Raw genomic sequence first — 20,533 nt, 5'->3', positions numbered from 1 at the left:
CTGTATATGTTGCTATCTGCAAGGAGAAACGGTCACTAAACCACCCATATAAACACCTGTTCACCTTGCCCAATTAAACAGGAGCGAACAAAACCTTTTTAAAGAATTTTTTTTCTATAAATTTTTTTTTACGTTCGTCTCTTTTGTTTATCAACTCTTTCCTTCTACACCTTCCGCCTCTACTTCTTTATCAAAATTATTGCGTCATCAACGATAAACTCAACACCTGTGTTTCCTTTCCACGCAAAACATCTGCTGATTTTAGAAATTGAATTATCTTTACGCAGCGATAACAAACTCTTATCGCACTGACCGTAGATAAACTTTTACAATAACACGAAATTATTTCCAAATGAATAAACATATCCTTTTAACACAATTCAACTTTAAAATTACCAATAAACAAAGTGAATATTTAAACAAAATCAACATCTAATAAATCGGAAATAAAATAACGTTACATTACAATTCAAATAGCATTATCGAATTCGTGTTCAATCTCAAATTAGCGACCACATTTAACTTCAAAAATTGTAATTCACACCATACAGGGTGACTCATCGGTATTAAAAGGTGCTAATAGTAATCTTGTACACAAGAATATGTGTATAAATGCACGTTAGTTAGATTTTGTGAGGTTCGTTAATTTGTTTTGCTCTTACTCACTTAAATAATTTTGAATAAAACACGCGAGAGTAAAATCGAGTTTTATCATCCCTCCCTCACCCCAAAAATCTAGTTCTTTTACACTATTTTAAATATCTCATAAGCTGAGTATTCGCTAAGAAAAATTGGGCATTCTGAGCGAGGCGTACCTACCATTACAGTACCGTCAACATAAATACGTATATCGGAACGTATCGGAAGACGGGAACATGAGGGTGTAATATTGTCGGTGGAGTCAAAACTTAAAATGCCAATGTATCAAGGACTAAATTCGGAAATGGGTACTTACACCGGGAAAGGCGAGGGTAGGAACTCGAAGTATTCGCCGCTGAGATTAAAACTTGAAATTCCACGAGGACAAAGTGTCGAAAAAGGGTACTTACAAGTTACAAAGGCGAAAGCGGAGGTAGGGACGTGATGTATCCATTGGTAGAGTTTAATATTTTAAAGTTGGAAGCTTCAGGACTTTTAGAACTTTGTAATTCGTAGATCGCCCCTCTACAAATTACAACTCCAAACCGTCACTAATAAATCACTAAAAAAAAGGTTTCAACGTTTTTAAGGAGCGATGGTTCCCCTGCGATGGCTAAAAATGTTCGAAATTGTAAGACTTGGGGAGTTTGCGAACGACCTTCCCCACTATGAAGAATAGGGCGCGCAAACATTTCAACAAAGTTGTGTGGTAAAAATTTGGCGAAATAGAGGTGCCAGAGTGTTTAATTATGTAGGTAATTGTAACGGTTCATTTTCGTATCTAATTTAATACACTTTTCTTATCTAATTCGTTCCTCTTAGTAATACTATACACCTTGACTTCTATGTGTTGTGGGTTGCTCTCTAATTTTCTGTTAGTGCTTTTCCGTTTTCGAACTTTCTTTCTTGTATTCTTTTCTTGATAAGCTAATTTCCTTCTGATAACATTCTTTTCGGTGATTTTTCCTGTTTCCTGCGGACATTTTTTGGCAAGTGCACATTTTGTAATCTGAGAGTGATTTACCAATTTCCTGAGCTATTACCAATCTTCATACGAAGGAATATTCAAGAATTTGGGCCAGACAAATAGAATAGCTACCCGTATTTAGTCGGAGGTTTTTTTTGGTTGCCTCAATTGGGTAGTATTCCATATCGCTTTATGCGGACCTAAAATCGCTTAATCTTCAGCTCGCCTACCAACTTAGAGGTTCGTGCTTACCTTTTAGTCCCGTGTCTATAGCAATATAATCTTTTAGCTTCTTCGTATATGTGAAACTTGGGAGCCGTATCTGTTCCGATTTTACTTCAAACTTGTTTTCTACGTGTTGTCGCTGCCCGATTTATGTTCTTCGTTTGTGTCGCCGTGTTCAGCCGTGATATCGACCTGTCTTTGGACGCCTACACCAACTTCAGTTCCCGCACCACCAGAGCCACTTAGGGGTACATTAAAGGAGCCCAAAGGTCAGCGTTGTGTGTGCTGTACACTATTATTTGTTGACCTACATTAGTGAAGATGGTTTGACCCCCTACACCTACTTACTTTCCTTATCCTTGCTTCCTTAATTCCTTCCAATTTTTTTTTCCTTCCCCGTGTATCGAGAACTTCCTAATTCCCTCTCTGTAAATCCTAAGTTACTTGTTGTTGTTGTGTTATTTAAATTTTGTGCACTAAAACTTTATTATGATTTAATTATAATTTTTTTTGCGGTTACGTACCGAATTTGACAGAAAGTTAGAAGTGTAGTAGAGCCACTGATAAATCGGTGGTTGAGCACAGCTCACGAAAGTAGTTTTTTTATCTTTTTTTTATTAGTTCACATGTTAATTAACTTGCATTTTTTTTTAATTGTATTTTGTTTTTGTGAAACCGGACACAAGGTAAGTTGCTTGAATTGTAGAATACCCAAGGTAAGGTACATATGAACGGGGGTTTATTGATACAGAAAGGCCTTTCCCCAAATTACCCTCTTGCTTCAAGTCAACTGAACTATTCAATTACCACTCTGCACCTACTCACTTATTTAAAAAATTATTACTACGTTTCATACAGACTTGTGAACGGTTGGTTACCTTTTTTTTTTATTTATTTCCCTCAAATATTTTGTCAGTTTTTTTCATTTGATATTGTTGAATTTATTTAATTCTTACCATTACGTGCGGTTATTGATTTTCAAATATATGCTTCTGCTTTCCTCCTCCTTATCTTTTGTTTTCTTGCGTGTTATATTGTCCCCTTTCTTAGCTTACTGGCTGATCACGACTCTACATCCTGCTTGTGAAGCGAGGGCAGGATCAACTCAGATTTGCTGGCGGAGATTAGTTAAGCTTCTGGCGCCCTATTTATTAACTTCTAGATTTACCCTCGACCTATCCGACGAGCGAGCCGAAGCAGATCTTTGCACCATCGCCAGAAGTTTTTAGTGTGAATTTCATTTGTTTCTTCTATTGTCCGTCCGTGGCATAATGTAAGCAATCCTGGTAGTATCGCGAGCTGTGGAATGACAAAGTTTTGTAAAATCGGCATTAGGGTCTAACGATGTCTAGCGTCACTCGAAGCTGAAAGACTAACAAAACGATTACATTGTTAACCACTTCGTGTACCCACTCACCGTTGGGATTACCGCGAAACGTTTGCTCATGTATAATACAAAAGTCCATCACGCATATATCCTTCAAATGTGTACACTATTCAAATACTTATACATGAAACTTTAACGAAGTAGGTATTCTAGAGGGATCTCCACTCTGTGTTACGAAGGAAACTATTCCACGTGTGCATTTCTCTCAAGGGAAGATAATCGTCACTTCATTTTCTCTGATTTCACTTTAGTACCTAATTACGTAAAACCACAGATGTAGTGTATTTACATCTGTGGTAAATGCGTTTCAGTTTTTAATTTGCAATTATAGAGAAAATAACACGAAATCTGTTATGGGACTCGATCGATCCGCTTGTAATAAAATGATGGACGCATGAAATAATTAAACATTCTCTCCACACGCAGATAGATCATTGTCGGATCGCATTAACAGTAAGTAATTGATGCGGAATTTTTTTTTTAATATTAGGGGCACAATTACCTCAAGGTTATTTAGTTTCGTTTTTCTGACTTCTCCAAATTGAGTATGATGATTCCAAAAGAAGTCTTATAAGAAATTTGGCTGAAACGTTTCTCGTCATTTTTATGGTAGGTATTTTCAAAAAATTTACCAGAACATTGCCAGAAAGTTTTTCTAAGTTTCCGAAGAAGACGCCCTAGAAACATTTCAGAAACTAATGAGGTTTCTCTCTCCCGGCCTTCTAGTAATTATTGACGTCTAATAAGACTGTAGGCTCTAGGGCTTATGAAAGGAATTCTATACACATTTGTGGAATCTCAGAGAAGAAACGTTTCCAACAATAATTTTCTAAGATATTTCAAAAAGAATACTTCCCAAAAAATATGCAAAATCTATTGATAGCTGGTTATTACTAACTTCGCGCGGGTAAAAGGTGTTTTTTAAGACAGTTTCTAGCAAGATCCCTAATACGAACACTAATTTCAAGACTACTCTAGGATGGTTCTTAAAAATAACGTACAATATGCCCATTTGAAAAGAGTGGCGGGGGGGGCACACGTTCTACCCTTCATGGTATTCTAATGAAAGGTCTCACCGAAATAAATGGGTTTGTACAAACTATAACTTTCCAACACAACTCTTTTTCAAAAGCAACCGGGGCCTGAGGGAAGGGGGGAGGGGGAGTCGAACTGGTTTTATCCTTCATGATACTCTAATGAAAGGTTATATCCATTGGCGATGTCAAAACTTTTACAGCGAATATCCCGAACACGGTTTATCGGAGGAAAGTATCCTCAAAGGCAAAATGAATCGACTGGACGAGACATATTTATTGGTGAAGTCGAAGGAAATACCTTTACAATTAAATTTCGGTAGATGGTACTCATAAAAGCCAAGTAGAACGTTAGGACGAGACATATCTATTGGTGATGTCAAAGCTTTCAGTGCAAATATCTGCAGAATGGAGTGTCGGAAGATTTTGACTGTATGCCAGGCGATCTTTAAATGTTTATCTTGTAATGATATGAAATTTAATAAAATTAATTCTTAATTTGACTCCTGTAGGAATCTGAAATTAATCTAAACTTCTATCAGGAGAAGGCGGTAGTTTCGGAAATGTCATGTTTGTTGACATTCCCACCAGTACGATTACCATCACCATTACATTCCCACTTCCTTCCAAACACTATGTAAACAGAAACCAGATCAGAAAGGGGACTCGTCCTAGAATTGTTTCCCTGATGCTAAGCACTTTATTCCTGTTACCTGGTCAGACGTTAGCGATTGTAAATCGCGCTCTGACACCAGCCCTGTTGAGAAAAGTACCTCAGACGTGTCGGTTGTATTACAGCGCTCTTCCCCAGTTACCGTCCGTGAATTAGGTGTGTACGGCTGTATAGCTGTGCTCATAATTAAGTTATACCTGTTGAAAATTTTCGGTAGACGCTGCGAATGTACATTCACGCTCGCCCGGAACAATCCCTCCTGTAATATACCCTGGATAATGTTTTAGTTTTGTCTTATAACGTAAAACTTACTTGATTTGTATTGATCCCGTTCAATGTTAAATTATAAAAGAAATTGTCTTTGAAACTACCTGCCGGTTTTTGATACTGGATGCTAACCAGGTTATATTACAGATAAATAAAACTACAAGGAATATCAAGGACCCGTTTTGACGTTTCCAATTGGGTCGCATTCAACAATTTTATTATTTAGTTTTCTGTACAGTGTAAATATTTATTTAATTTGTGTACATAATATATTTCTAATTATTATATTTCTTGTATTATACCACGGTTTAGTTGATTAAAATAATGGTGACCTGTTATCTCGGGCTTTAGAGCTACCCTGAACAACTCCCGGTGATCCTGAAACGTAGGCAACCAACCATACACAGGTTGTATTGGCGAACAGGAAGTGGTTTAAAAGGGATATTTTAGAGGCCCTTGGGTTACGAAGAGGTAAAGGGTAGCCTGTAACCACTAGGACCGTTACCATGTGTAAAGAGTCTCCTCACCATTAATAATCTACCAAGAAAGTAAACATCGATAGCATGCTACTACCTTATAACCCACCCTTTTACTTACCTATTTCGGTTTAAAAAATGCGCTTTATCTGCAACAAGAGTTGTGCACATTTTATACTTGTTAATCTATCGCTGTGGTTTGTTCTTTTTCATATTGATTTACTGTTTTTGCGTTGTAATCCACATGTTTTATTATTTAAATACTATCAAGACAATCTCCTAACACTCCAAACAAACATTAGGAATGAATCGTAATTTAAAAAAATTATTATCTTTGCCTTATAAGTCTGAACACGTGATTCTTTCATTTTTACTGTTGTAATCTTATTAGAAAAACTAACAAACAAAACTTGCGATTGTATCGAGGTCATTACGAAAAAAAATCCTAAAATTATTATTAACACTGACCTTTCTTTGTCCGTACCATCCTTACCTGGATTGCCAGTACAAGATTCGTGGCTGACCATTGGGATCTCCGTAACGCGGAGCCATACAGTCATGGTTAAATGGGGGTAAAGTTGCCCGTGTGCTGTGATTTGAAATTTTTGAAAAAATATTCACTGAAATATTGCCGAAAACCTGAAAATGTCAAAATTTATTTTCATTTTCGGTCGGAAATGGACGATTTCCTTTAGCACTTCCTATGGGCACTTTTTTTCGGAGAATCTGAATCTCTTATTCGAATTTCCATTACACGGTACTACTTTTTTATTTTTTATTGGCGCCATGTTGGATTTTTACAGAATAAGATCATCGTTCCGTAAAAATTCAGAATGGCGTCCGTAAGAAATAAGAAAGTAATGGCCATAACACTCAGCTACAGCCTATAGCTTCTACATCAAGCGTGTTATGGAAATTGTGATTACAGATTCAGATTCTCCGAAAAAAGTGCCAATAAAAGATATTAACAGGAACCGTCGATTTCCAACCGTTTAAACTAGGGAAAATAAAATCGAAATTTGAGATTTTCAGTTTTTCAATGATATCCCAGATATTTTCAAAGATTATTTGGGAACATCAAATGCGTCACAAAAAGGGGCCATTTTACCTACACTGTATCTTTCACTGTTACGGAGATTCCACGAATGTGAAGCACCCTGTACAAATAATACCAAAAAAAAGACAAATAAATGAACTCGAACTTGCTTTTTAGTACGAGCTCTGTAATAAAAGCAAAGGCCTCGGCTTCAGCATTTTTTCTTCAAAAAAATGTAAACATACTGAAAAGTTAAGAAAAAGTCAATTTAAACGGGCTAGTAGGAGACTTTGGAGAAGAAACTACATTGTAACGTAAACCTTTGTTTTTTACTGCCAAAGATAATCGTTACGTGACCGCTCAGAGTCAAACAGTAACAGAAACTTTATAATTTGGGCATATTTCGAGATTTTTAATAACGACTTCTCGTCTTGTTCAAATGCAACTTTTCTTGATGGAGGCGCAGAAAATTATTTCAAAGCGGATAAGGTACAATGAAATTCCGTTTCGAGAGACGCTAACGCTTGAGAAGTTACGGAAATCAACAAACGAGAGGAAAATCGATAGAGGGATACGAAAACTTTTATTTTCTTTCGGTGCACGAAATAACAATATATATTTCCATTTGTTTGCGTAAACGTATATTTGTGTTTCCTTCGACGTGTATTCCTTGAGGTATTCTTGTTTCGATTAAGTTGGTGTCGACAGTGAACCATTTTATCCGACTGTGCGGTGTAAATTTTAAGCCTCAGCGTCACCTTTTTTTTACAACTCTAGACTGCCGGAATTCAATTGCTTTGTCTGAGGATCCTCGTATTATAAGATAAAAATCTTCGCATTTTTTTCGCTGCCATATCTACGTGAAATTTCAAATCACTTCGACAGATTCGGCATGTGATATCAGTGATTGATATCTAAGGCAACTGGCATTTTCTATCTAGTGATCCTCACAAACGATCCACTTTTTTATCAAAGTCTTGAGTAATGACTTGAAAAATACGGGTAAGAGATGTGAATTGGAATCCTGTACCAATAGTGAGATTAGGTATATTAGTTTACTTCAGTACATAAAATTGAGATTTGCAAATTTGCTCAACTACCCATGTCAATAATAGATAGTCAGTCGGATTTCGCCCATTTGAAACTTGCAACAATAAAATGGGAACTGCCAAGACGAAACTGCGGAAGCAGAACCGAACTATACATTTTAAGTTAATATTTTGTTCGAAATAGAAAAGATAAAACCTCTTATCCGTAGTAAACAAGTCAAGCCCATTAAAATAAAGCAGTTCGGGCGAAAAGTTTAAACAAGTTGTAAATAAGCATATGCATGATGCGCATTTTTTGGGAATACAGAGCAGAATTTTATTAGCAAAGTTTAAAATTATTGATCTCAGAAGTAATCTAACTCAAAATAGACTAGAGCCTTGTAATTGCTGAGATCGCAGCCGGACAGCCAGCCAGCCAGTATTTTTTTTTTCAAAAATGTACTAAAAATACGATCTGGTATGTGTATCTGCAATTAAGAAAATTTACTTTTAGTATTGCCTCTTCCCAATCATGGGAGACTCACGATTTATTTAAATCCCCCATTAACCGAAGTACCGACCCCAAGTTACGCAGCACTCGGCTCGGTTTAGAGTTAATAAACTAAAATAGAAACTTGTTAAATATAGGGTTCAATTGTTTTACATCAAACAAAGACAGATAGTATCGCAACTTACAAGAACGCACATTCAATTTAGTTGGTTTGATGAAATTCTCGAAATGGAACTATATTGTTACATGGAGTTAATTAAATCGTATTAGCTAGTCAGTTATACGTAAACAATTTGAAAGCAATTGTTACAGATGAAACTAAATCAATAAATCTGTTTAATTGGAGACTCGCCGGAATCTTCCATTAACCTTTTGTAAATGACTTATTTTCTATGGACATTTTTACACTCTAACTGCTTTTCATTTACATGAAAGGCGCTCTGTATAATTTTTACGCTCGAAGCGACTTTTATTCATTAATTGCTGATTTATTTAAATATGTATTGCTGTGGCCCCACGTTGGGTGCCAATTAAAAAATGCTGTGTTAACCGGTCCGTAGGCCTAAAAAGACCGTACACAACACCTAACAAAACCTAGCTAGCTCAAACCCTTATATTTCTCTGAACAAAACTTCTCCCCAGCACAGAGGAGGAATTCGACTCTTTTCTCAGATAGTGGGTTAGACCAAATACCTTAAATTCCAAATCAATCTAAAAAAATTTTAATTAAATAAAATGGACCTTGGACAAGTATTAAAAGAAAACAGTAAATTAAAGGAAATTAAATCGTTCGAAAAACAAACACAGAAATTAATGTGAGAATTACAAATTTCAGTTTTAATGGTTACACAATAAAACAAAACAAGGAAAACAAACAATTATTACAAAGAAAAAAACTAAAATTAAACTTAATCTTACTTACATTCGGTACATGTCCAAAACTGCTAATCCCAATACGTTACACACAAAAAAAAAACAAAATTCAAATTTACACAAAACAACACTCAAGTCGGCGCCGACACACCATAGTGACTCACTTTTCTGAAGGTCTACACTTCCAAAAACTGCCGCAAACTCGGCTTGTTACTCCGTAAAACGGAATCTCCACAAACTTCCAAAACTGCTGGCCTCTACACAAATCCAGTCTCTTGCGGTAACTTGCCGAAGCGAAATAAACAATCTTCACTCAAACCAAAAACTGCCCTGACTGGCAACAAACTGACGATTAAAACTTCACCAACTTCCAAAACAACTTCAAACTTCAGCAAATTGTAGATCTGCTCTTAACTCTTAAGACGCTGATTTCAAAACAAACAAACGTAGTTCCGCTCTGAACTTGGCAAAAAGCCCTTCCTCTTTTCCGTCCTTTCTATTTAAGGTGGAAACCCTTCTTCCAAAATTACAAATTAAACTAGCCAATGATAAGCAGTTGACAACAGAAAATTTCCCCACTAAGGTAAGTTAAACTAGAGGTAGAAATTATTTTTATAATCAATTTTTAACCGACATTAAGAGATAACACAAAACTTAAAATTCTAGGAAAAATAGAATTTTCTGTCTTTTAAATACAATGAAAAGGCGATAAATAACATCCACCTGTCAATTAAATTAAGTGTTTACAAAGATAACAAAATAAAAGCGATATCAAATTCTCAGAAATCTAGGTTAAATAAAATCAAAAATGAGATTAAAACGTAAACCCTACAAACCTTGACCTCTTTTTCGTAACAATAATTTCTGTTGATGTACTTAACGAACGATACAAAACAAAAATTTAGATTATGAAAATTAATTACATTGAAACCGCCCTTGCCCATTCTAGTTAAGAATCCCAAAACTTCGTCCTGACTGGCGAAATATCACAGCAGTATTTATATAAAATTAATTATTAATCTTCACAGGAACTAGCACTATTAAATCGTTTGGTTATTCCTAAATTTTAACTTCTTTTTTGTCTAGGAGTCCACCTAGAACTAAATTTAAGGGCTTTCTAGGAAACTTCTTGCGAAATCAACTTATTTTTCGTCATTTGTTTATAGGATTTTTTCTACAGATCATTGCGCAGGTTTACTTCAAATCTACCTTGCAAATTTTAGTTAAAATTTTCTTGGAAACAATTTTTTGAAATCTTGCTAGAATTATGCCTTGAGGAATTTTCTTCTCATAAACCTTGTTATCTTAAAAAAATCACACTAGCTCTCTAATTTAACCGACTATGTCTCTTATAATAACGAAGTTAGCAATAGTGTCGACTTAAGTTTGAAGGCTCTGTATATATTGTAACATACATTTAATTACGTGCTTTATTTATTACTTACCATACATTTATAACAGTCTAAAAATGAATTAATTTAACAGTAATTATTATTTACCACTTACATAATTCAAGCGCATCGAAGTTATGGAACTGACACTACAATTTGCTTATACCGGGTGGTGCCTAGCGCGACGCAGCATAGGGATTTCAATGGTAATTTCTTTATAGTCAATTACTAGCTCCCCTAATTATTTTAGAGCAAAAGTTTCGAGAAAAGTTTAAATACGTTTTTTTTAGAGAAAAAAATACTGCATCGGTTCATAGTATTACATATAATTTTCCGTTTTTCAAAACCGTAGAAATCGACAAAATAAAAAGGTTAATTTTACAATAAATAAAATATGCCTTGGAATTACCTAAAAAAACAGCGATCACGTTTCATTATTTGCCTTTGACGTATATTAAATTTATACTTGTTTATAAATTAGTTAAAGAACTGCAAGTGCAATAACGTTCAAAATGTCCGTCGAAACCATCAGGTTTTTTCTTCGATTATGTAGGTACTCTGATTCCGGAAAATGATAAACAAATAGTATCTGATGCAGATGCAGCATTACATTCTCTAAAAAAAACCTTACCCCATGTTCCCATAGATGCCTTTTATTGCGACGGTTAGTTGAAACAGAGTTAAATATGAAAATCGTTCGACGTCAAACAACGATAACTTAGATGCGATGCGCTTGTAGTTTGTTAAAAGATTCCAAATCATCACTGATTTATAAAAATGTAATTTTTTATTTTGTCGATTTCTACGGTTTCGAAAAATGGAAAATTATAACTAAAAGTATGAACCGATGCAGTATTTTTTTCTCTAAAAAAAACGTATTTAGACTTTTGCTCTAAAATAATTAGGGGAGCTAGTAATTGACTATAAAGAAATTACCATTGAAATCCCTATGCTGCGTTGCGCTAGGCACCACCTTGTATAGTAAACGATAATTGTTCTAGAAGGGTTCGGAATGCTCTACAATAAACACGTCATTTTTGCCGGAAGGATTGCACCGCATCCGCCTTCGCTCTTATCGGCGATGACTAATATTTCATGGTGCCTCGATGTCTATCGGGATTTCTCGAAGGTTCTCTACACTGCCCCCTCTTAAAACACACGGAAGACGATGGTAGTGGAGACACAGTCCCAGGCAACTCTAGTTATGTAACTTGACGACGACCCCTTCGTGCATCTGTCATTCTTGAAGCGAAAGCAGTCCACCGTCTTCCAAATGGGTTCTTCTGGGGTTAAAGCAACAGACCAATATTTCCACTCCGGCGCCCTGGAATACCACCTCAGCATATTGCGCACGATGCGCCAGTCCAGCTTATCAAGGTCACATCCAGTCTTCGGAATTGTCAGCTTTGTAGCGCCATGGATTTGTAGTTACCGTCTTAAGTATTCCGAAGATCTTCGCAACCATGTCTTTTATTACCAGATAATAAAGAAATCGTCCCTGCTCCTGTAGGAAACACAAAAGTTTAACTACCGTCCTTAGCACAAAAAAAACACAAGGAGAAAGGACAAGCCTTATTTCAATTCTTCTAATTACAGGCGAAAGGTCATGTTCCTCTTCTCTTTTCACTTTTAAATGTTATTAAGTTTAAAATTCGCTATAATAAAATGTCTATAGTTTATACTTCTGTAGAGGAACACTTTATTATGTGTATTGACTTGTCCCATTTTCTGGACACATAAATCTATTATTATTAATATTAAAAGACGTTAATTAGTAAAAAAAAATTAGGTAGGTATTAAATCTGGAAGAGATTTTGAAGGCATTCGGTTTTGAGCGAACGGGAGTGTCAACCGGACAACCGGAAATACCTCGGTACATCTTGACATCCGTGGGTACGCAATGAACCTCAACCTCGCATTTTTGCCTCGAAGTTAACAATGTATTTCTTGTGGTAATAATTGTATGGTGACTATGCGAGACAATAAACGAATGAATTTGGTTTCAATCATAGTAAGCCATTGAATTATTGACATAAGAAATACATGTTAAACTTCAAGGCAAAAATTCAAGGTTGATTATCAAGTGAATTACTAAATGTTTAGTATCACTGGTTTTGTATTTTTTTTATCAAGTGACGTAAAAATTCAATATGGCGTCCATAAGAAATAACGTACCTGATGTGATTTACTCGAAACTCACAAGTCATAAAAATGTTATTTTATCCCATCAGAGAGCCGAGAAAAAATTACTATGGGTTCTTCGAAAATAAATGAACGCTAGCGCATTTTCGGTTTTTGGCCATTACTTCGCTACAAGAAACTATAAAAGAAAATTAATCATCATAAAATTCCGCATAACTTTGCCTATTTAAGCGAATTTGTATCTCTGATGGTTTACGAGATCCCCCTAGTGGAAATGAAAAAAAACTCACCCTGTATAGTAAACAATTGTTCTAGAACGATTTAAATGTTCTACAATAAACATGTAATTTTTCCTGGAAGGATTTTATCACATCCACTTTTGAGCTACTCACCGATGACTAATCTTTCAAGGCTCCTCGATGTCTCTCGGGATATCTGGATACCACCATTGGAGACATTAATAATAGAGTGAGACAATCCAAACTGTCGCGAGCCAGAAGTTCCCTTCCAATTCATTCAAAAATAATTTTGAAAATCGTCAGGATCAGTTTCATTGATCTCCTATATCAAATGCAGATGATTACATGTACCCCGTTTTTTGTATCACTCTTTCATCCATTTTCTGTTTTGCTTCTGCGAAAACTACGATTGACATTTTCGATTGCGACTTATACAGGTTGGGTCTAAAAGAGTCCTCTATTACGTAAGCTCATAGAAACGAAATTAAGTAAGAGGAAACTTCTCTGTTTATGAACCAAGAACACAAACTTCAGAAATGTTACACTGTTTTAAACAATACGTCACTCAAATGGGGTCCCCCATTCACGATACACATAATTGATTCGTTTTCTGAAGCTATCCAGTACCTACGCTATGTGTCATGTCGGGCCAAAGATACGTCCCCCACCACTCTATAGCCTACAATAGTGCCAACTATTTTAATCCCGTCCGACATGTATTTTTGGTTATTAAAACAAATCCCTATCATACTTAGTTTTGTTTTTATTAGCTTCTCCAATTTGAGAGTCCTTCATGCCCATCCTGTAGAACACGAACCCTTTTCTACTACAAAAATAACTTGCATGTTGTTTGGAGTGATATTTTTTTATTTGTGTGTAGGGTGGCAGTTACTTTAGACATGGCAATTCACTTGTCAGTTGCGGCGCTTGCTAGAACCGATAATGTAGGGCCTATTTAATTCAACAAGGCGAGAGGCGTGGGGACAAGAGCATTTGTCGTTTTATAATAATGATTATTTATACTAAATTTATGTTACATCAACGACATATAGAAATAGACTGCGCGTGCCAATGCTAAGCGCTGATACCGCAGGTTATAAAGAGGGGAAACGACGAGGCAACTCCATTGGCGATTCAGATTAAAACTAAAGGCGCTAGTGTAATTTACAAATGGCGTGTATAGTGGTAGCGGGTTGTAATCATTGGGCTATTCTTGTAGGTTTTTAAGTAAAATTGAATTTGGAGTATATCCTGCCGTTTTTGAGACTTGAAAATATAACTCCTTAATCATATCCTACTTGAAAGGCCCTTTTCTTAAGAATTCAACGCTGTCAATAACTCGCCGACATTCCCTTACGTCGATTATGCTTTAAAACAGTCTTACTATTCGTGGGATAATTACACTGACCACAAAATAAATAAAACGATGTATAGTGCTTATGACGATTAAAATTTTTCTTACTATTGGTGGTACAGCTCATTGCACGTAACATGCTTGAATGTAGATATTCCGCTTTAAGTTATGCTTACCGTGAGTAGCGCAATTACACCACAAATCAAATTTTTAAGAACATTGTGTTAAAGTGAACGTTATTATAGCGTATAGGACAATTTCTCAGTCTCTGGTTACCTTATCATGCCTCTATAATACATTTTAAAATTTCGTCGAACAGTGATAACTGCGTGTCCTAAGATTTAATATGAGTTGAATCAATTGGAGCTTTATTGGAAGCCAAAACGTGGTCTAGAGGATATATCATTAATTTGAGTGGGGTCAACCCACTCAAATATAAAGCTGGATTCACATGAATACGAAATCCGACGATACGGTCATCCGAAATGCTTATGATTGGTCAATGTCAAGCACATTTCAAATTATTGACCAATCATCAGCATTTCGGATGACCGTATCGTCGGATTTCGTATTCATGTGAATCCAGCTTAAGTCCAAAAATTTAAAGAAACACAATAACTGCAAGTCCTTTTGAGGTTTATTGGAGTTGAAAAGATCCATCTGTTAGCTGTGACAGCATAAAACAACATTAATTAGAAAGTTCTCAATCATTCAAAAAAGAAAACAGATCCTTCACTCATATATCAACGAATTTACGAACTCTTCCATGTTGTCCAGATTCAGCTCTTCTTTAAAAAAGTACCCCTCGAGGTTACCCTGAAAGTGTATATATCAGCATACCGGGTTTGAGATTGAAACGTACTTCCAGAAACCCAACAATCGAAGAACTCATAGCATTAAATCTAGTAAAAGTTTCTTCATTGTCTGTGATGGTGAAGGTAGGTGTTGCAAAATGATCCGCAATCTGTACAAACTTCTTAAATGTCGTAGACGATTGATTTTTAAAAAACCCGATGATGACATCTTCATTTTCAATAAGGGCTTCTGCTTCTTCGGTAGTGTTCAGTTGTTTCACTGCGGGCCGTGCCTGGTCCTTTAACCAGGAAATAAATGCTTCACACGTACGATTATCGCCTCCTTAAAAAACGAGAGATTTTCTATTTAAACTGAGATTTGCATATCTACGTCTTACCGTAGTATGTAATAGGTGTATTTCGTCTAAAGAGCAACAGTGTGGGATAACGCGTAACATTGTTTCTCTTTATCAGGTCTTTGTTTTTACTTTCCACTTCTGCAAATTTGATGGGCATTTGCAATTTGGAAGCTTCCTTTGCTGCTTTTGCGTACTCCGAAGCCATGTTCCTGCTGTGTACACACCACGATGCATCTGAAATTTGAAACGTTATAATTTCATTTTCGTTTCGTCACTCACAAAATTTTACAAAAACGTATTCGTTCCCGGATATGGTTTGGTCGAAATTGTTTTCGTTCAAAACTAGAATTTCATCTTCTAGTTCGCCACACAACCCACTATTAACGATGGTCGCGAAGAGGCACACGTATAATTTCCACATTTCAAAGTCTTTGTTAATCTATGCCTTGTAAGCTTAATGCAATGAGTTTTATGTATGGGAGTGGGACATTTCAACAGATTAGGGAAACTCTGTGATTGCTGTTGGGAGAATCGCGGGCAAGAGGTCAGCTTATCGCCGAGTTAACGGATAAAAGTACGTACCAAATGTCGCGAATCTAACTCCAATTAAGGATTCGAATTACGGATCCGAAATGATGATTGGTTTCACGAATACTTCAATCCAATCCTTTTCGACCTGGACAAGATTGGACGTATTTGGAGCGCGTGGGAAATAATCCTACTTATTTATTATATCGAAAAATTGTGCCGAGTGATATACATCGTTTGATAGTCGTGGAGGTCAAGAGAACCTTCAGTTCAATATACTGTAAGTACATAATAGGAGACGAAACATCTACAAGGCAGCAATGCCAGGCGGTAGCGGCATTAATGAATGCCACTAAATCAAGAAGAGTCAGCCAATCTATCAACTGTAACGTTCCGTTATCGTTAAATGTACCTATAGGAGTGTCTGACTGTATGCGCCTTCAGGGTGCGAATAGAGAATGTGATTTGGTACCATTGGGATTGAAGAAATTCCACTTTTTGTTAGAATGACAGGTACTAATTTTGCGAAAGGTGTTGAAATCTTATGAAATTCCTGAGGCATCAAGTTAAAATTGCCAATATGATTTATCTAAACGTATTAACCTGAATTGAGTTGTTGCTAATCTTAATCTAGGTAAGCATATTTTTCATATTTCCGCTCTATAATATTTTTCATTATTTATAGGTTAGTTTATATCACATGCTGCCGGCAAATCATCTATTCTCTATTGTATTAATATGAGAACCCAGCTATTGGGGTAACTCTTGTGTCGCCCAAATCAAGACCTGTCTCTCAAACAATTCCTGGGCGAATTCAAAGCCCTATTCCACAAAACAGCACAACAGCACTGTCACTAACAAAATCGCCCCATAGTGGCTAAGTTTGTAAGATTAGCTTTATAGAACGCCAATATATTACAATATAAAAATTTAGAAAGAGAAGACTTTCTAAATGTAAATATTATGCTAGTGACAGAAACCCACTTTACCGACAAAACTTACATAAAAATACCACACGTAGTATCCACACGGAACAGCACACGGTGGTTCAGCAATACTAACCGGCAGCTCTATGAGCATCTAGAATACAAAACAACAACAATCCAAGTTTCCCAAAAGCTTTCTACTCCAACCAATGTTTCGGCAATATACTGTTTATCGAGGCATAATCATACTCAGCAACTGTTCGAAAATCTAGGGCAGGCGGGGATTTGAATGCCAATCCAGTTGATTTATCTAAGTATTGGACTTGTAACTTGTAAAACCTGAATCAATCTTCGCCCTATTGCCACCTGGTATATATAGGAGTGTCTGACTGTATGCGCCTTCAGGGTGCGAATAGAGAATGACCACTAAAATCAATTTCGTAATTGGAATAAAACAAAAACCGCGTGGCTTCTAACGCCAAAGGCATTTTCGCCTCTGTAGACACTATGCAGAGACTCGTCCAAGACTAATGTGGTTTTTATACAATGCCAACATTTTTTCATTTTTTTGCCTTTTAGCCACTTTCGCTCAAATTGTGCGTTTTATTTCGTAAGATATTCCAATGGTAAATGTGCCATAAACAGTTACACGCGACTCTCAATGCCGTTCATTCAAGTTTTGCATAATCAACCTTTCCTAAATTTAATTTTTTGTAAATTAAGGAAGGCAATTTATGACGAAATCAAATTTGCAGTGTTGTATGAATGTACATCAGATTTCTTGTAACGTATATAAGACGATGCGAATCTTCCCTAATAAACCTTCATGCATGAAAGGAAAGTCGATATTTTAGCGCGTCATGTTTTCTTTAAATTTTCCCTCTACTCCGAAATTACATTTTTATTTTAACGATTCGTTTTTGAAAGTGCGTGGAACGCCAATTTTCGCCTAATAATCGATTAGAGCAGTTTTCAACTAAACTACTCGCGATGATGTCTATGAAGTTTATTTAGGGGTCGCGTATTTCTAAACGGCGGTAAACAATTTATTTCAAAAGGTGCCACCTTCGTATCGATCAACACGAGTAGGTAGCTGTATTTGAAGTACGGTAAATGCATGCGCTTGTGTGAAAACACGTACAGGGGATTTAATTACGCTTTGAATAAGCAGCAGAATTCCAAGTTTCTTTTACATTCAGCGTATAATTCCTTCGGTCTAATTAAAAACGCAGTACCCCGTAATTAATGGTGTTAATTATTAAGGTCTTTTTGCATTCGCCACTTGGATAACTGATCTGTATTTAGTTATAAATCCATGCTAAGTTCCTGCGTCTGTTCGTGAAACAAATTACTAATTTTCACGATTTTTTAGGGTGTTGACTTAATTATACTATTATTATTCATATATAATTTATATAATATATATAATTATTATAATTAATTATATAATTTTATTCAATCGTAGAACTCAAGAAACTGTGTAGGAATATCGAAGACATCGCAGAATTGACACAAAATTACCAACCACCCCCATGTAATTACCACCAATGTCTGGAAACATCTCTCGCTTACAGGAAACAACAAGTGAAAAAGTTTCCGTATTGCAAGTCAGAGAAGAAATAATTGAATGGAAATGCTGGAATTGCTCACATCATTCCCGCCAATTTACACAAGACGACATATTGCTATAAGTGCGGTCACCGACATGTAACTACACGACAATGTAAAAAATATTGAATGAAGTGGGAAAACAGAAACACAATACACGTTTACACACAAGCAATACAATAGCACATCACCGCCGCGGTCCTGGACATCGCCACAGGTCTCTGCTTCGAGCTCTCCCAGGAAATCGTCCAATTGCCCAGCCGGAAACAGAATCCTATCGATGGTATCACTCGCCCAATCCCCATCAGTATAGACGGTGACCGTGTTCTCGACTTTCTTGGACAGCAAGTACCAATCCTTGGTACCTTTCAGGTAACGAAGCACGTCCAGTGTTCCAATTCATAACACGCATTGAACTGACTTCGACAGCAATATCTGGACGTGTCATGGCGGCCAGATACTTGAGACTACCGATCAATTGCCGATACGGAACATTCGGCAGATCCCCTTCCGATTTCTCTAGGTTTATCCGAGCTTCTATCCACATACTTCTCTTGGTCCAAAGTTACGCACCCCTCACACCTGTTCGTCTTGATCCTCAATCCGAGGCAGTTGCTGATTTCACTCAAGTCCGATTGCTTTCAGCCTGTTCGACTCCTCAGAATAGATACTGACGATGAAGAAGTCATCTACGTGTAAGACGATGGCCATCGGCTTGTTCTGACCTTTCTTCACGAATACATAGGACTCGTTTTTGGATTTCGCATAACCATTCGATGCTAGGACCTTTTCAACTGCTTCACACCATACACACTTCTTGACTTTTCACCTAGAAGCCTTCCGGTTGCCGCATGCGGAACTATACGGTGAAAAAGGTTTAGATTCTTGATTCAGGAACTGCATCAGGCTGCGGCTCAGCCTCCACTGAGAGCTTTCATCTTCGTAGTTTCGCTGCAGATATTCTCTTCGCTGAGCGGAGCTGCGATTGTATTGACGGTCTGGCGTTCTCCATGATGATGACGTCTCTGCTAGTGCTGATAGTCTTCGGCTGCTCATCATACACCAGGTAGCATTTCATCCTTTCCGAGTATCCAACCCGAATATTCTGCGCCTTTTTGTCCCATTTCAGCTGTTTTTGTTTGGGAACATGCACCATTACTTTGAACCGAAGATTCGCATGTGACTCAGATCAGATTGCTTTCCATACGAAAGCTCATATGGTTTGCACTTGATTCCAGTCGTTGGAAATCTATCTTTCAGATAAACCGGTGTTGCTGGCTTCAGCCCAAAAGCACTTGCAAAGATTTGGGTCAAAAAGCAAGTACTTCGCTTTTTCTACCATAGATCTATTCATGCGCTCGACAACAACATTTTGCTGCGGAAAATATGCTGAACTCACCACCAAACTCGCCTCCTTTGTCCGTACGCAAAACCTTCACATGCTTGTCCTGGTGATTCTCCATTTCAGTCACGAACTTCTTGATGCAGTTTAGGATTTCAGATTTTGATCAAAGAAAAAACACAAGCGCCATTCTCGAAAAATTATTCACGAAAATTAAAAAAGATCGAGAACTACCAATAGATTTGTTCTCCAAGGAATCACACATCGGCATTGGTCAGTTCGAGCAATGCCGAATTTCGAGTACTACTGCACTGGAATGGCAGACGTGGTTGGTGCTGCCTACCCCATTTCATATATTTCGGCAATTCTGGACAAACTTAAAAGGGCACGATTCCTCAGTCCATAGACATTATTTCTGGCAGGTCAACTAAAGTGCCGGAAAATATACTGCATTCACAATCCCTGGGAGAGGGCTGTTCAATTCAAAAGAATGCCGTTCGGTTTAAGCAATGCTCCCGCGACATTTTAAAAACCAATTGATACTGTTCTCGGTGTTGACCTAGAGCCTCGAGTGATGGTATATTTAGATGCCACAATTGTCATGCCATCTACCTTCGACGACCATCTTACGATATTAGCGACGTTTTCGATCGTGGCTACCGAAAGCAGGTCTCAGAGTTCGTCGAAAAAAATTCAACTTTAGATTAACATAAGATTGATGATAAGAATCTCAT

The 20,533-nt window shown here is 36.9% G+C and overlaps 2 protein-coding genes and 2 long non-coding RNA genes across 8 annotated transcripts in view; 2 read left to right on the top strand and 2 right to left on the bottom strand.

Annotated features, from left to right (window-relative positions):
- LOC116176360 (cAMP-specific 3',5'-cyclic phosphodiesterase) overlaps positions 1-20,533 on the top strand; it is a 416,659-nt gene that overhangs the window by 197,045 nt on the left and 199,081 nt on the right. The window lies entirely within an intron of this gene.
- On the bottom strand, positions 1,471-2,306 carry LOC116176366. Its single transcript, XR_004146432.1, has 4 exons — positions 2,180-2,306; positions 1,859-2,123; positions 1,664-1,806; positions 1,471-1,612 (listed from the first exon to the last, which is right to left on the bottom strand). It is a non-coding gene; the product is annotated as an uncharacterized LOC116176366 (long non-coding RNA).
- On the top strand, positions 1,711-2,324 carry LOC116176368. The gene is made up of 2 exons (XR_004146434.1): positions 1,711-1,846; positions 1,896-2,324. It is a non-coding gene; the product is annotated as an uncharacterized LOC116176368 (long non-coding RNA).
- On the bottom strand, positions 14,868-15,925 carry LOC116176363 (protein disulfide-isomerase-like). The gene is made up of 4 exons (XM_031494890.1): positions 15,675-15,925; positions 15,435-15,629; positions 15,105-15,379; positions 14,868-15,058 (listed from the first exon to the last, which is right to left on the bottom strand). Exons 1-4 carry the CDS (start codon positions 15,814-15,816, stop codon positions 14,975-14,977), a joined length of 696 nt encoding a protein of 231 aa, XP_031350750.1. The 5' UTR covers positions 15,817-15,925; the 3' UTR covers positions 14,868-14,974.

This window comes from Photinus pyralis, unplaced genomic scaffold (genome assembly GCF_008802855.1).
Source record: "Photinus pyralis isolate 1611_PpyrPB1 unplaced genomic scaffold, Ppyr1.3 Ppyr1.4_LG7, whole genome shotgun sequence".
NCBI lineage: Eukaryota > Metazoa > Arthropoda > Insecta > Coleoptera > Lampyridae > Photinus > Photinus pyralis.
Note: the sequence above shows the minus strand (reverse complement) of the source record. Positions and strands in the feature narration are given on the sequence as shown.

What these genes read in the sequence shown, in the direction of transcription:
- LOC116176363 (XM_031494890.1), bottom strand. Translation starts at nt 15,816, where the DNA reads ATGTGGAAATTATACGTGTGCCTCTTCGCGACCATCGTTAATAGTGGG. An exon ending in ATACGTTTTTGTAAAATTTT is followed by an intron (nt 15,630 to 15,674) that starts GTGAGTGACGAA and finishes TTCAAATTTCAG; the next exon opens with ATGCATCGTGGTGTGTACAC. An exon ending in CGATTGTTGGGTTTCTGGAA is followed by an intron (nt 15,059 to 15,104) that starts GTACGTTTCAAT and finishes ATACACTTTCAG; the next exon opens with GGTAACCTCGAGGGGTACTT.